At 41.5% G+C, this 16282-nt stretch overlaps 1 protein-coding gene across 2 annotated transcripts in view; it reads right to left on the bottom strand.

Moving 5' to 3' along the window:
• Positions 1-16282, bottom strand: part of Eprs (glutamyl-prolyl-tRNA synthetase) — a 68610-nt gene that overhangs the window by 38176 nt on the left and 14152 nt on the right. The window contains exons 7-13 of one of the 2 annotated variants that reach the window (XM_029476049.1): positions 12795-12921; positions 11919-12111; positions 9653-9824; positions 6618-6851; positions 5204-5288; positions 4424-4483; positions 4163-4183 (exon numbers count right to left, since the gene is read on the bottom strand). In XM_029476049.1, the coding sequence (XP_029331909.1) occupies positions 4163-4183; positions 4424-4483; positions 5204-5288; positions 6618-6851; positions 9653-9824; positions 11919-12111; positions 12795-12921 (892 nt within the window). The remainder of the gene's footprint in view (positions 1-4162; positions 4184-4423; positions 4484-5203; positions 5289-6617; positions 6852-9652; positions 9825-11918; positions 12112-12794; positions 12922-16282) is intronic. The other variant, XM_021177243.2, reaches the window with a different exon arrangement.

Here is a 16282-nt window from a genome sequence, read left to right as displayed (position 1 = left end):
AAGAAAGAGAAAGAGAAAGAGAAAAGAAAAGAAAGAGAAAAGACAGGAAAGGAAAGGAAAGGAAAGGAAAGGAAAGGAAAGGAAAGGAAAGGAAAGGAAAGGAAAGGAAAGAAGGGAGAAAGAAAGAAAGGAAGGAAGGAAGAAAGAGGGAGGGATCCCTTTTAGCTCTAAAGTTATATAATTCTAACAGTGTGGACCAGTAGTTTTCAAATAACTCCAAGAGGGGCCTAAAAGAATGGCAGGAGGATGTTACAGGGTGACTCTGAAAGGTCTCCAGGTTTATGCTTAAGCACTGTTATCATGGCTGTAGAGCATTTAAGAGAGGGGCCTGGCTGTACCACACCTTCTCTAAGAAGGTAACACCTACAACCACCCAAAAAGAGTAGACAACTAGCAGCTGGGAACTACATGTCACATACATGAGCCTGTGGATAGCACCACACAGACAACACAAGAACAGGGGGAACAAGGAGAGGATGAGAATGGTGTGCCCACCCTTTCCAGACTTCTCCAACAGCCATGACCTTCATTCAAGGGGTGACAAAAAGCTCCTCTGGGACAATTGCTGGCTAAAAGAGAGGTCTGAACTTACTACATGGGGATCTGAGGGGTGCTCAAGGCTTAAAAGCACTAATCACTCTTACAGAGGACCTGGGTTTGATTTCCAGCACACCCGGGGTAACTCAACTGGCTGTCAATTCAGTCCCAGAGGATCTGGCACCTCTATGAACACTAGGCACACATGTGGGGCAGATATACACACAAACCAAATATCTGTACCCATACAGTAAAACAAACTTTTAAAAGTGAAACCTTTCTCTTTTTTGAAGTTACAACATGGGGTCTTCTCACTGGATCTCTTTATCCCATTCAGAGTGGAGCACACAAGAAAGGATGTTAAGAAAGAAGGGCAGCTAACATGGTAATGCATACATGCCTATAAGCTAACATGGTAACGCACATATGCCTACAGACCCAGCTCCCAGGGAGCCTAAGCCAGGACCACTTAAACCCAGGTGCTGGTGATCAGCTGGACACCACAAAGACCCACTACAAAAAAACTAAACAAAACTGTCCAGGAAACAGGTAACCTATCATAGAAAGAAAGGAAAGACAATCCCCTGGGTGATAGGAGGAGATCTGGGTGTACAGCTCTACCCCTAAAGCACAAAAACAACGGACACCACCAGAGAGGCTCATAGGTTCTGACAAAGATTCCTCCAAGAGCAAACTAAAGAACATGTGTAGTGCCTGAACACTGAAAGGAATTTGGTGACACCATAGAACCTCGGAGAACCAGCGGTCAATACATGTAGGAGGGGAAGCAGGCAAAATAAAACAAATGACAGGAACAAATCAAATTCTTATAAGAAAAAACAGACCAAAGCCTCCTGTCCAATCACAAGAAGACAAGTGAAGAAAACCCAAGTACCATCCTGCATGTCTAGAATATGGACAGCAAGATCCATGGGGTCATCCAAAAACCCAGCAGTATCTCTGCCAGGAGGAATGTAAAGGGAAGAGCCCAGAGAAATACATTCCATATATTCGAAATAAACAAACACATACAGCTTGACTAAGACTTAGACCTATGAAAGTTATATATCTATAAAAGTACACAAATATTCTATTAAAAACACAGACACCATGATTTTTGCAGGCAAATGGATGTAACTTGAGAATATCATCCTGCCTGAGGTAACCCAGAGCCAGAAGGACACATATGGTATGTACTCACTTATAAGTGTATATTAGGGAGAGATGGCTCAGTGGTTAAGAGCACTGACTGCTCTTCCAGAGGTCCTGAGTTCAATTCCCAGCAACTACATGGCTCACAACCATCTGTAATGGAATCTGATGACTTCTTCTGGTGTGTCTAAAGATAGCTACAGTGTACTCATATACATAAAATAAATAAATACATCTTTAAAAAATAAATAAGTGGATATTAGCCATAAAGTACAGGGTAACTGTACTGGCTAGTTTTGTGTCAACTTGACACAGGCTGGAGTTAATCACAGAGAAAGGAGCTTCAGTTGAGGAAATGCCTCCACGAGATCCAGCTGTAAGGCATTTTCTCAATTAGTGATCAAGCGGGGAAAGGCCCCTTGTGGGTGGTGCCATCTCTGGGTTGGTAGTCTTGGTTCTGTAAGAGAGCAGGCTGAGCAAGCCGGGGGAAGCAAGCCAGTAAAGAACGTCCCTCCATGGCCTCTGCATCAGCTCCTGCTCCCTGACCTGCTTGAGTTCCAGTCCTGACATCCTTTGGCGATTAACAGCAATGTGGAAAATGTAAGCTGAATAAACCCTTTCCTCCCCAACTTGTTTCTTGGTCATGATGTTTGTGCAGGAATAGAAACCCTAAGACAATAACCATGCCACAATCCACAGACCCAAAGAAACTGGGTAATAAGTAGTTCCCAAGGGAGAATGCACAACTCTCTCTCAGAAGGGAAAACTTGTCATCACAGGTGGATGGAGAGAGGAAACTGGACAAGAGAGGAGGTAGAGAGAGGAACAGGGCTGGAAGTGAGAATGAAAATTGGTAGGGACCATCTCTGGTGACTAGTGGAAGCCTAGGAGGAGGGAGGATGTGGGGAGACTATGGGGGTGACCCTACCTGACATTCCTACCAGCAGGGGATACAGAGACTGAACTGGCCACCTCCTATATATAGCCAGGCAGGACTTCCAGAGGAGGGAGGGGGACATCAATCCACACACAAATCGTTCAACCCAAAATTTGTCTCGCCTACAAGATGTACAGGGATAAAGATAAAGCAGAGACTGGGGGAACAGCCAACCAATGACTGTCCCCAACTTGAGGCCCATCCCACCTGACACTTGAGAGCCAACCCCTGACACTGTTAAGGATACTCTGCTATGCTTAAAGACAAGAGGCTAGCATAACTGTCTCCTGAGAGGCTTCATACAACAGTGGATGGAAGCAGATGTAGACAACCACAGCCACACATCAGGTGGAGCTTGGGGAGTCTTGTAGAAGAGTTGGGGATATAAGTGAGCTAGCCAGAAGGGGTCAAGGACACCAAAAAAAAAAAAAAAAAAGAAAAGAAAAAAAAGACCTACAGCGTCAACTAAACTGGGATGATGGTGGCTCACAGCCTGGGCCACCAATCAAGGTGTATATAGGAGCTGGACAGACCCCCTACACATTTGTAGCAAATGTATAGATTGGTATTCATGTAGGTCTCCTAACAAATGGAGCTGGGGCTGTCTCGGTCTTGGTTCACTGCCACTGGATCCCCTTCCCCACTGGACTGCCTGGTTGGGCCTCAGTGGGAGAGGATGTGCCCAGTCCTGATGGGACTAGATGTCCCAGGGTGGGGTGGTACCCAAGGGGGCTCCCCTTCGCTGAGGAAAAAGGGAGGGTGTAATGGGGGAAGGGACTTGTAAGATTTTTAAGGGAGGGACTGGGAGGGACTGTGTTAAGGATATAAAGTGAATAAAAAATAAACTATTGAAAAAAATTCATCTGGAAAGAAAAAGCAGTACACAAAAGTTAACTTCCTTGTAATTTCTACTTGTGTTTGTTATTAGTAACTGCAGCAACAGAAAGAACCAATTAATGATTCCTTAATATATAAAAAAGTCACTAAAAGTAAAAAACTAAATTCAAGACGCATGCGAGACAAGCAACTACATGAGGCAAGACATCAGCACAACCAAGCAGCAACACCAAGGAAGGATCTACACGTCACAATCACAGGAGCCCACCGCAGAACGTGCATTCTAACGATCTGCCTTATTATAGTGTCCAAGCATCTGCACCCCATCAGGGGTTAACAATGTCAATATGCATGATTCCTGGTTTGATTGTCCAATTAAGAAAGCTTTTTTTTCAAGCTGAAAGCACAGCAATTATAGTTAGCAAACCTTCATTACAATTCAATACAATATGCAATTTTTTAAACTTCTATGTCCTCTCAGCACACAAGGGAACAGTGGAATGAAGTTAGCCAAGTCTCCCTTTGCCACAAAGAAGAGAGGACATATTTGGCAAACTAGGGATGATGCACTGTCAACAGGTTTGATTGTGCAAGTCTTTACAGAAACGTGATTGTGCTTCAAAGCTGTGTAACTCCTCAGTCTGTAACATGTACTATGCTAAAAGCTATGTTTAAGGCAATACAAGTATGAAGTGATACCTTCTTACAGAGAGCTCGCAGCTTGAAAGCAGAAAAATGAAATGCAGAGTGTTCGTAAAAGATAAGGAAAAACTACCACCATTTCCCATAAGTCTGAGTTTGCTGCTTCACTAACTGTTCTTTGCCGGGTGATTACCATGTTTACTACCCTTATCCATTAAAGAAGGACCACCTTCCCTTCGCCACAGCCTGCACAGTGGTCACAGTGTGCAGAGGACAACTCTGCAAAAGCACACCAGGGAGCCAACGGAGGTCATGTACCTTTTTGTTGAACGCCCAGATTTTGTCCCATTCCATGTTCACAACAGACCTTGAGGAACCCTAGAAAAGCAATAAAAATGGTTTAAGGATAGGAAACACCACGTAGAGGGGCTGGCAAGACAGTTCAGTGGGTGAAGGAGTGTGCCCTCTGCCCTCCGTGTGAACGCTAACTATAAACTAAAAACATAAATACCAAGGAGATTTTGCTTCAGTTAAGCATACTTAGAATAACAAACAAAACAAATGCTTGCAGATGCACTTCACTGAAACTGAGACCTTGGTATGCAGCCTTGACCGTTTTCCTTGCTGGAAGTCATTCTGTGGGCTGCTCAGAGTAGACACCTGACTACCCACCACGTGAACATAGGCCACTGTTTTTGTCCGATTCTTTTGTTATTATAAAATGCTAATTTACTCCCTTCAGAAATCTATTCTTAGTCAGGCACAGTATTATGCACACTTGGGAAACAGGCAGGAAAACCTGGAAAGGCCAACCCAGTCTCCACAGCAATTTCCAAGTAAGCCTGGGAAAAACAAGCTGTCTGTGCTAGGCATGGAATTACATATCTGCAGTTCCAGCTCTCAGGAACCTAAAGCAGGAAGATCACCCAGAATTCAAGGTGCACATGAGCTAAAGAGTGAAACTTTATTTAAAAAAGAACAAATCCAACGGTGAACTACAACATAACCCACACAAATATGGAATAGGAAGAACATGAATAGCAACAAAAAAGGATTGCTTGGAAATTCAGAGGAGCTGGGAAAAAAACAGTAACTTGCCTGAGCAGCAATGAACTGCTTCAGCCCCTCAACTGTCATCCCTCTTCTCAGAACTCCACGAACTGTAGGAAACCGTGGGTCATCCCTGGGAAACACGCACATTGTCAAACAGATTTTTATATCACTTAGTCCTCAGTGTCTGAATAATAAACTATATTTAGAACGAAATGCGGTAGTACAGGCCTGTAATCCCAGCACCTATGAGGTTGAGGCAGGAAGAATCTAAAGTTTAAGGTCAGCCTGAGATACATACTGAGTTCAAGGTCAACCTTAGCTATAGAAATCCTATTTCAAATTAAATAAATGATATTCCCTTGGCAGAATGTGATGGTAACATGCCTTTAATTGCTGCATTTGGGAAGCAGAGGCAGGCATATCTCTGAGTTCAAAGCTAACCTGGTATTTAGTAAGATCCAGGTCAGTAAGGGCTGTATAGTGGGACTGTCTCAAATAACAAACTGGGCAAGATATGGAATTATGTCAATTGTTTATGAATGTATACACAAGAATATATATGAAAGTTATTGATATTTGGCTTGGATTTAAAAATTTCAGTACAGCTGCAATTATACAAAGATAGTGCCCAAGATAAGCCTACCTTTCATCAAACTCAGCTCTATAATAAAACTGAACTTTGCCGGCATATACCTAGTACAATATCCTTATCTTAGTTATACTTGTGTCTTACTCTTTGAAGAGGACAACTGTAAACTCAGGGTCCTCCTGCCTTTTCTTCTTGAGTGACAGAATTATAAATGTTTGTTACTGGCCACCATTATGCTGATATAAATCAAAACACAAGTTCTTAATTCAGACAAAATAGTGTTTTTAGATTTATAATCATGTAAATCCAGATAGATGGGCGTGATTTACACACACACACACACACACACACACACACACACACACACACACACAAGACTAAAATGGTGATTTCAAGCTTTACACTAAAATTACAAAAATCCTGTGGACGTTACTCGTATCCACAGCAATTTTCTGACTCTTCTGAGGAAATGTCTACAAATAAGGTGGGCCCTGAACTCTGAGCCTGAGCCCACTTCACCCTCGAGTCAGTTCAGGGCCATTCGGACCTACAGAGCACACAGCAGAGAGAAATCTCACAGCCACACCAGAATGATGTGTGTAGTGATGGAGACAGGCCTGTGGAAGAGTAGTTACAGCCTCCGTATTAATGCTAAGATCCACATCCAGAGGATGTGGCAAGCACAGTTCTTACTTCCCTATGCCACGTTCTATGGCAGGAACACGTGCTTACAGCATTTAAGTCAAGGGAGAGGGGCCCCTAAGGCACTGGCTGAGACAGAGCTGAACTAAGCATCTTACAAGCCTACAGGCCTATCCACCGCACCACTCCCTAGTCAAACCTGAAAACACCATGGGACATCAGACATACCATCCATCTACCAGTCCTTCATTGACAAACCACGTGAGCTTTCTTTTGGACAGCACCGTGTTGTTGAGATTTAAGCGACTGTACTCCCAGATGTATGGTTTCCTTATGCCTAAAGCTTCAATGATCCAATAAAATTGTTCATCTCGGTCGTGGTACTCTGTTGTCCTCAAGGCATGAGTAACACCTTCAATGCTGTCCACTATAGGGCAGGCAAAGTCATATGTTGGATAAACACTAAGAGGAAAAAAAGAGAATGGCTTTCTAAATAAATTAGACTATTTTATCTTCCCCATCTTAAACATTAGCAGCCTACTCATTTTATTTATTTATTTATTTATTTATTTATTTATTTATTTATTTATTTATTGCTGGATATAGTATCTCAAACTTGTAATACCAAAATCGAAATTTGGGAGGATAGAAGCAGAAAGATCACTACAAACTCCTGGCCAACCTTGACTATCTAACCACACACACTACACCTACACACACACACACACCACCCAACAGAAAAAAAAAAAAGTTGAAAATGTTTTAAATACTTTGAGTATTTTCATGTAGAAAATAAACAATTTATTGTTTTTTTTAAAGTATTATTTTTATTTCATTGTTTTCAGGGTTTTGCCTGCATGTATAGGTCTCTTCATTGTATATGTGCAGTGTCTGCCAAGGAAAGAAGGGAATGGTATGTTGTTAAGCTGCTCTGAACTGCTGGGAATTCAATTTCTCTAGAAAAGCTTTCATTGTCCTTAACCAATGAAACCTCTCCAGCGCCACTGGTTTTATTTTCTGAGACACACACAGTCTCAATGCATAGCCCTGGCTGGCCTGGTACTCACTATATAGTCCAGGCTAGCCTTGAGCTAATGGCAATCCTCTACATCCTGACTACTGGACATTATAGGCATATACCACCATGCCCACTAAGTCAGAAAAGTTGCAATTTAATATATAGTTCAGTATTAGCTTGGCAAATTCTATAGTATTTCTGTAATCATCAATATATACAGTATCAGCAGACAACACACTATATATAGAATTTACATGAAATCTAGCCTTTAAATATCCTTAGTAATCCCCAAAAGTCTTGGAGCACTATAGTTAGCAGCACCTGAGGACTACAAGATGGCTCACGGTATAAAGGCAGCTTTACCTGAGGACCTGAATTTAATCCCTGAAACCCACACAGCAGTGAGAACTGACTCTTTTCAAGTCGTCTTCTGATTGCCACATGTGTGCTGCGGCACACGAAGTCACTATATCAATGTTAAAAATGAAAAAGAAAAGAAACGTACTCAAGAACAGAGTGTGGCACTCAGGAAGCTACAGCAGGAGGATCAACAAGATAGACACTGCTTCAAAGGAAGCAAGACTGAACTTTGGTAGGTAGGTAGGTAGGTAGGTAGGTAGGAAGGAAGGAAGGAAGGAAGGAAGGAAAGAAAGAACGGATGAAGGGGGACAGGTAAGCAACAAAACATTTCATTTAAGAGGAACTTCTGATTTACCCAGGTCTTCTGAATGCTAGGTAAGCTCTGTGCCCCTGACCTGCCACGCCACGTTCCAGCAGGGCAGCATTCCTACAGTAGCTGAACAGCACTTGCCCAGCACACGCAAGGTCCTGGGCTTATGGCAGCACCATCCAAAAAACCCAAAAAAACAAAAAAACCAAACCAACACAACAAACATTAAAAGGTGATTTCTGCCTAAAATGAAGTATCAGTGAACACAGTGTCTTCTGTGTGTCTGAAGGCAGGGACATTGTACTCGTTTACATAAAATAAATACATCCATAAAAAAAAGTAAAAATGAAATATTATTCAGCTCTAAAAAAAACAATAATAAAAATTGCAGGAAAATGGATAGTTAAAATGTCTATATTAAGGGGGGTGTCACATATTAGCAGAAATAAAAGAACTACACATTCTTTCTCAGAGGAAGAACCTAACCAATAATATATATATATAAGAAAGCAAATGTGCACATGGGTTCACGTGGAAAAGAACGAGAATGAGTATCTACTAGGGGATGAAGAAGAACCAAAGCAGGGAATGCACACAAGCCACACAAAAGGGCAGGAAGCTAACTGGTTTTCTAGTTCTCTGTCACAGATTTTTTGGTTTTGGTGGTAGATAGGTACATAAAAATGTATTTAATAGTGGAAGTGTAATAAAATCCAATGTGAAGCTCCAGAGCTTCAGAATGGCTATTCTAACTAGAGAGGTTCATTGAGATGAATAGGATTTGGGTCTAGTGCAAGTGTTCTTATAATCACGTTTGTTTAAAAGAAAAGAAAGAAAACAGCTTATTTTACAGCTTATTTTACACAACAAAGAAGGAGTTCTGTAGAAGAGCCCTAAAGAGAAATATCTAAAATTCGGGGTGTTAGTTAGTGGCAAGCATGAGGCTCTGGGCTCAGGCCCTAGAACAAGAACTTTAAAACAGAACAAAACAAACCTGGTAATTTGTAAATACCTTCCCCAAAAAATAATCAAAATTTTAAGTGTACATGTTCTTCTCTTGGTTTGTTCACATTTCTGCAAATTTTGATACTCTAACTTTTGTGTCCATTTATGCTCTGAAAAAAAAATTTTACCCTAAGAGAAATATCTTTATCTAAAGACACACACTTACACACTTAGTCAAGATAGATGGGAAAACTGACAAGTGCCAAGGACTTTTTTAAGAATTACTTATCCTATATATTTTAGTATACTGTAGCTATGATCAGACACATACATCCGATCCCATTACAGATGGTTGTGAGCCACCATGTGGGTGCAGGGAATTGAGTGCTCTTAACTCCAGCCCCCGTGTACCAAGGACTTTTATAGATGGAATTGTTCTTGGACAGCTGAGTCAGAAAGCCATCTCTGAAAGGCCACACTGCACACCTTCAGAAGAGGCTACTTGGACAACTCACTATGAAGAACAAGACACTGGCTTCCCAACTGTGCTGCATTCCTCCCCCTTCCCCCCCCCCCTTCTCACACTGGAGCAAAACAAGGCTACCCAACATGGCAAAAGGGTGCACTTACTTGTATTTATTCCCAGTCCTTGGGTGGGGCTGGATTTTGCATCGGTAAAGGGTCGGGTCTCTCATACACCCATTGTTACTACTCATGTCAATTTTTGCTCGCAGGCAACAGGACTGACCAAACTGGCTTCCTCTTTTCATTTCTTCCCACATCTGTAGATTCTTCTCAACAGCTGTAATGTGACAGGTATACTCTTTTTATCTGACTGATAAGTATTGCAGACACATCCCATTAATCTAAAACTACACTAATAGATGGTATGTTAGAACGTGATAGTGGCAATTCCCAGAGCTGAGAAAGGAGGAAGGAACATGAGGCCAGGAAGGGCTACTCAGTGAAACGCTGAGAAACAGACAGAGGGCAAACCTCAACATATTTGAGAAATACACTCTCTGAATGGTGCAGAAAAGCTAAAGACAATACATTCCATGGACCGAGTAAGGGGAAGCCTTCTCATCTGCTATCCCCCACTTCCCATCAAGGCACAACTAACCAGTCAGCCCCTCTACTCCACCAAGGTAGACAGTGTGTGTTTAAAGCAGAATCATTCTTTGCTGTATCATAGCCAGGGGACAGAGCAATTTGTTCTGGCCTTTGGGTTCTCTGAAAGTCCCTTCAAGCACCCCAGTGTGGCACAGGAAATGCTTGGCTCCAAGAAAATGAAAGATCACAGAAAACAGTGGTACAAGACATAAAGGGACTTGGCTGCAAAAAGGAGACACACTGAGTGGCCCCAGCTCTACCTATGTCAGAGTACCAAAAGCTTGTTCCACCAGGATAAGAAAGAACTGCTCAACAGTACCTTCCTGTGGAAACTTCTGAAGTTATAATGCATGCTTCACTTACACTCAAATCAATAAAGTCTCAAAGTCCAGTTAACTCCCTTTGAGAATATAATTTTTAGAGAAAAAAAAAAAAGTTTGCTGTAACAATTTAAATTTACTGTGCTCCCCAAATGAGATGTTTTAGATTTAAATATAGTGAGGAAGTTCTGACAACATATTGCAACGAATAAAAATTGCTTGATTTTGTGCTTGGTGGGAAACAGAGACAGGCACATCTCTGTTCTCTAAGCTAGCATGGTCTATGGTATACAAAGTGAGTTCCGGGACAGCCAGGGATACACAGAAAAGCCCTGTCTTTAAAATAAATTAAAAAAAAAAAAAAAAAAAAAAAAGAGAGAGAGAGAGAGAGAGAGAGAGAGAGAGAGCTTGATTAGTAAGCTCAGGGACAAGTCATGAATTAGAAAGGCAAGGACGTCTCTTAGACTGGATATAGTAATGTATATAATCTATAAAACCTATAACCTCAGCACAGGGAAGCCAAAGGACATTTAATATCAGACTGGGCTACCTCTTCTTCTATTTGTTATCTGAAAAAATAAAAAATAATTTTTGACTGTTGAGCTATGAAATGCCTCCCACAGGTAAGTACCTGGTCCCTGGCTGATGGCAGTTTTGGAAGGTTGAGACCTTTGGTGCACAACTGGGGTTAGACCTTTGAGTATAATAGCTCAGCATCAATTCTGATCCCACTCCATGCTTCCAAAGTCAGTAGCATATAAATGAGCCATATTGTCATATCCCAGCAATAATGACAGACCTGCTGATCTCTAACAGTGGACTGCACTATCTTATGCCTCTTGTCCCTCATGGACCTAAGATGCTTCTGTCACAGCAGTGTAGAAGTAACTGAAAGACGTAGAGATTTTATTCATGCGATACTGCACCAATATGGGAGGACAATGAACTTTCACATTATAGTAATCTCACACACATGTACATGCTCACAGCATTTTCAAACACTTCAGGATTGGTAAGCATTTAAATTAAAATAACTTTAAATGTTACCAAAAGAATACCTCAAATGAAATAAATGCAAGAAACTGTATACAAGAAGTGAGGTGCTGGAGACAAGACATTGAACACAGGTGCAGTGCAGACACAGCTATGAGAAGCTGCACCAGGATCTGGGTTTGGTAAGCTCAGTGGTCTAACATGTGTAGGCCTGGGTTAGATCCCAGGCAAGAAAAGGAGGAATGCAAGCGGGGCCAACGACACAGCTTGTAATCCTAACACGAGGCTGCGGCAGGAAAATAGCAAGTTTGAACCCAGCTAGGTTACACTCAGCAAGGCTGTCTCAGACAAACATAGAAAGGCATAAGAATTAGAAAAAGAAACAGCCTTCATTGTGTCTTAAGCTATATCTCTCATTAAAAAAAAAGAAAGCAAGCGTATCCATTAGACTGATACAAACTATGCCGTACAGTTCTTCCTGTGTTTGGATTCTGTCCTCTGCTCACGTTCCGCCTTCATCTGTTCTGCAGGAGTGTCATCCACATAAGCCTTCCCTTCTTGAATTAATTTCTCTGCATACTTCATTATAGTTTCAAAATGATCTGAAGTGTAAGTAAACTGATCTGGTTTAATATGCAGCATTGCAACATCTTCCAAGATGACCTGCAGTAAAGAAAACAAAACAAAACAAAACAAAAAACCAAATTCACTGTAACCAGCATTGTATCTGTCATTTTCTTATACATATTCAACCAATGATACTTATTTTGGGCACATGTAATGAGCACCATCAGTGTTAAGGAGCCTGAAAAGACTGCAGATGATGCACAAGGCTAGGACAGAAGAGGCGAAAGCACTCAGTGCACTCAGTGCTTCCAGACGCCCAGCTGGGAAACTGGATCTCAAGGTGGAGCTCTGTTTACCGAGAGCCGCTATACCGTGACACCAACGCCACCAGCCCCTCAGTGACTGTATTACAAGTCCCTCAAGTACAGATACTATGAGGCTAGAAAACCACACCTTACAATACCTGTGCAGTTTTATTTCATTCATAAACTTAAGACTATGGCAATAAGAAATCTTGCTTCCAGTTAAACTGGTGTTCAAATAAAAATGAAGTATTTAAGTAAATTCAACAATAACTAGAGAAAAGGAAAAATTAACTTAAGTTTTTGGAATGGGAGCTCAATTGCATTTTGGCTTAGGTCTCAGGCATGAAATATACAGATGAAGAGGGGAAAGGCAGCAATGAAACCAAATTTATTCTCGTACCATGAAGGCATCGGATTGAGCTCTGATTTTAACCCATTTTTCTGAGAAAAGGTCATCACTACACTTTTAATTACCTTCTCAAAATCTTCCTTTTCCTTTTCTGGGTTTGTGTCATCAAATCTCATGATCAATCTCCCTTTAAAGTTAACCTGGTAGTGCTGGTTCAGAAGAGCAGCTTTCGCATGCCCAATGTGTAAGTAACTAAAACAAAAACATTTCACAGAGAAACTCATTAACATGCTTCAACCGGATTCTTACCCTTAACTCTCTGAGGAGCTAAGAACTATATTCTCCCCAGTCATTTTACTGTCTACCAACAGGTGCTGTAATAGAAAATGTGACTGACAGAGACAACAGACTAGAACATGGACAGTGTAACCATGACTACAACCCCCTACATAAACTCTCAGAGGGCAAGGTATTAGAAATCCTAAGAACAATCTTTTTTGTTCTTCCAAGAGGAATGGTCACTGAAAGGAAAAGTTCTGCAACCATTACCGATGTAGCCCAGCAGGGTACCTCTCAGCTCTGCTGCTGCTGCTGGGAACAACCATCTACCACCAGGAGAGAAGCACCCAAGACGGCTGCTGTCACTATTATGGCTAAGTCAGAGACCATGAAAGCTAATGTGATAGAAAAAAGCTATGAGTTTTGACCACTTTCCTTGGTTTCAGTTGTCTCAGATGCTAATGAAAATATTTAAACTAAATGATCTCAAAGGTCCAATCTAGCACCAAACTCCACAAACGGAATCTAAGAAAATACTGTTTGTTCCTATGGGCAGCTGATAATATTGACAATAAAAGAATAACAGTACTGAATAGCAATGACCTCCTCCATCAAACCAGTGGTAAAAAGCAACATACAAAGCCAAGTCTGGTGAGGTGGTGAGGCCTGGCAGGCACAGTCATGAGGATCACATGTTCCAAGGCAACGTGAGCTATATAACCCTAACCTAAGAATGTGCATCTGAGATCTTAGTGCTAAAGATATTGTCACCGAGGCAGGAAAATAGGCATGAGGCAAGGTTAAACACTTATGAAGCAGGTTTAAATAGCACTCACCAATGTTTATTAGTTTCTGTGGTAGCTGCAGTAAATGTTTTAAAATAGTTACCTAGCTGGAAAGCACATCTTTGATCTCAACTAATATACCAACATGGGAGGAAAAAAATGCAGACCCTTAGTATGTCTTTGCTTTTTACATCAAGCCTTTCTGTGGTGCGAGAGACTGAACTCAGTGCTTTGCCTGTGTCAAAGGGACACCCTCTCACTGAACTGTATCCAGGTCTAAGTCAGCATTCTTTCAACACTCAAACAGCAGTCCAGATTGATGATTCACCCTCCTGCATAAACCAAAAGCCTGTGCAGGTATATAGTCACACAAATGCACACAAGCTTCTACTGCATTTTTCCAACTTTCTACAAATCTGAACCTATTATTAAAAATAAGTTTGTTTAAAGAGATGGCTCCATGGTTAAGAGCACTGTTTGCTCTTCCAGAGGACCCAGACTTGTTCCCAGCACCCACATGGCAGCTTACAACTGTCTCTATCTCCAGTTCTGGAGGATCTGACACTCTCTTGTAGCATCCACAGGCACCTGAAAAATACATGTGGTGCACAGATATACATGCAAGCAAAGGACCCATACATATAAAATTTAAAAAAAATTAAAACAAAATAAAGGGATGTGAGTTCCCAGAAAGAACCTGAGACACTAAGAAGATATTATGTGTGCTGCATTTAGCAACACCACTGTAACTACTGTCAGAAGTGAAGCACAGGGCTGCAGAGATGGCTCAGTGGGTAAGCACCTGCTACCAAGTCTGACAAGCTCAGCGCAATTTCTGGGCTTCCCATGGTAGGAGAGAAATGATTCCTCCACATGTGGCACATGTGTGTCTACATATATGTACATACAAGACAAACCAAATAAATGAAATATTTAAAAATTTTTCACCAGTGATCACTGATCACCTATTATTAGTTAATGTGCTCAGCTTTATTCATAATGTTCATATCCATCTTCAGAAAAAAACCTCTTATGCTTTGAAGACACATCTGAATCTGAAACAGTGGATACAGCCCTAAGAATACAAATCTCAAGAAAACCACAGTCACAAAATTAGCCTTCTCAAGAGACAACCTATATCAAATCAGCTCTAAAAGATGAACAGTGCACACTTTGCAGTGATCTGCATTAGATTGTGCCGCACCTCCCTCTCCCTTCTCCCTTTCTTTCTGTCACAAGCCCACACACAGGAAATACTAGGCCAGAAACAGATGGCAGAAATCTAAACCTGATATATTATTAGCACACGGTGTGAGTCAGTTTCTGAAACCACAAGTAAAACAAATAGTAACTGCTTTTTCTCACAGAGTTGCAGATTCATGGGCTACTGCACGTGACACATCAGATAGTGTCTGCACATAACAGCTAACACATAAGTGTCACACACAAAATCACAACAGTTGAGAGGCTGAAGCAGGAGGGCAGCTCTGAGTTCAAGACTAGCTCTGTCTATATAGTGAGTACCAACTCAGCCAGGAGTACAGAGGAAAGGGCTACGGGTATAGCTCAGCTGGTATAGAGCATGCCTAGCATGCAGGAAGCCCCAAGTTCAATTCCAGCACTGCACAAAATGAATACAGGACTCATGTCCATACCCCTACTTCTATATAAGTACAGGCAGGAAAACCAGGAGTCTGAGGTCACCCTCAGCAACACAGTCTGTTCAAGCAGTCTGAGGGTGGCCTCAGACACATGAGACCTTGTCTCAAAAACAAAATAAAACATCAGAAGAATAAGCAAGAGCAACATCAAGCCTTCTGACTTCATGCTCACAGAAGAGATTCAACAGCATCTGAGGATGAGAACAAAGAAAGAACGCTCAGGAAGACGGGACACTGGGTCATGCTCCAGTTCCCACAGGGCATCAGAGCACCACTAAGTCCATTATTCTAAAATTCAGTTGTAAAAGACTACATTAATGAATGACAGTGATTAAAAAAGGATGAATGGCATCACTACACATTCTATTTTAAAAATACCTTTTGCAGCCTAGAGAGAAGGCTCAGCAGTTAAGAGCACAGACTGCTCTTCCAGAGGTCCTGAGTTCAATCCCCAGCAACCACATGGTGGCTCACAACCATCTGTAATGGGATCTGATACGGTCTTCTGGAGTGTCTGAAGAGGACTATAGTGAACTCACATGTATAAAATAAATAAATAAATAAAAGTACCTTTTGCCAAGTCATTAAGGTCACTACTCAGAAGGACAACTGACCTGTCGAAGCAGACAGTAACAAAATACCAAGGACGTAAAATATAGTGCAGAGTGAACCATGTCAGGTGTTTTTCATGGCAAATCTTACTTTGCCAATTATCAATCCCTCATTGATCAAGTCTGTAGCTATTTAGTTAGCTTCTCTTTTATTTCTTTCTCTAAAAAAATTATTTTTAGGGGGCTGGTGAGATGGCTCAGTGGGTAAGAGCACCCGACTGCTCTTCCAAAGGTCCAGAGTTCAAATCCCAGCAACCACATGGTGGCTCACAACCAT

This window comes from Mus caroli, chromosome 1 (assembly GCF_900094665.2).
Source record: "Mus caroli chromosome 1, CAROLI_EIJ_v1.1, whole genome shotgun sequence".
Taxonomy (NCBI): domain Eukaryota; kingdom Metazoa; phylum Chordata; class Mammalia; order Rodentia; family Muridae; genus Mus; species Mus caroli.
This window is presented reverse-complemented; position numbering and strand designations above follow the sequence as displayed.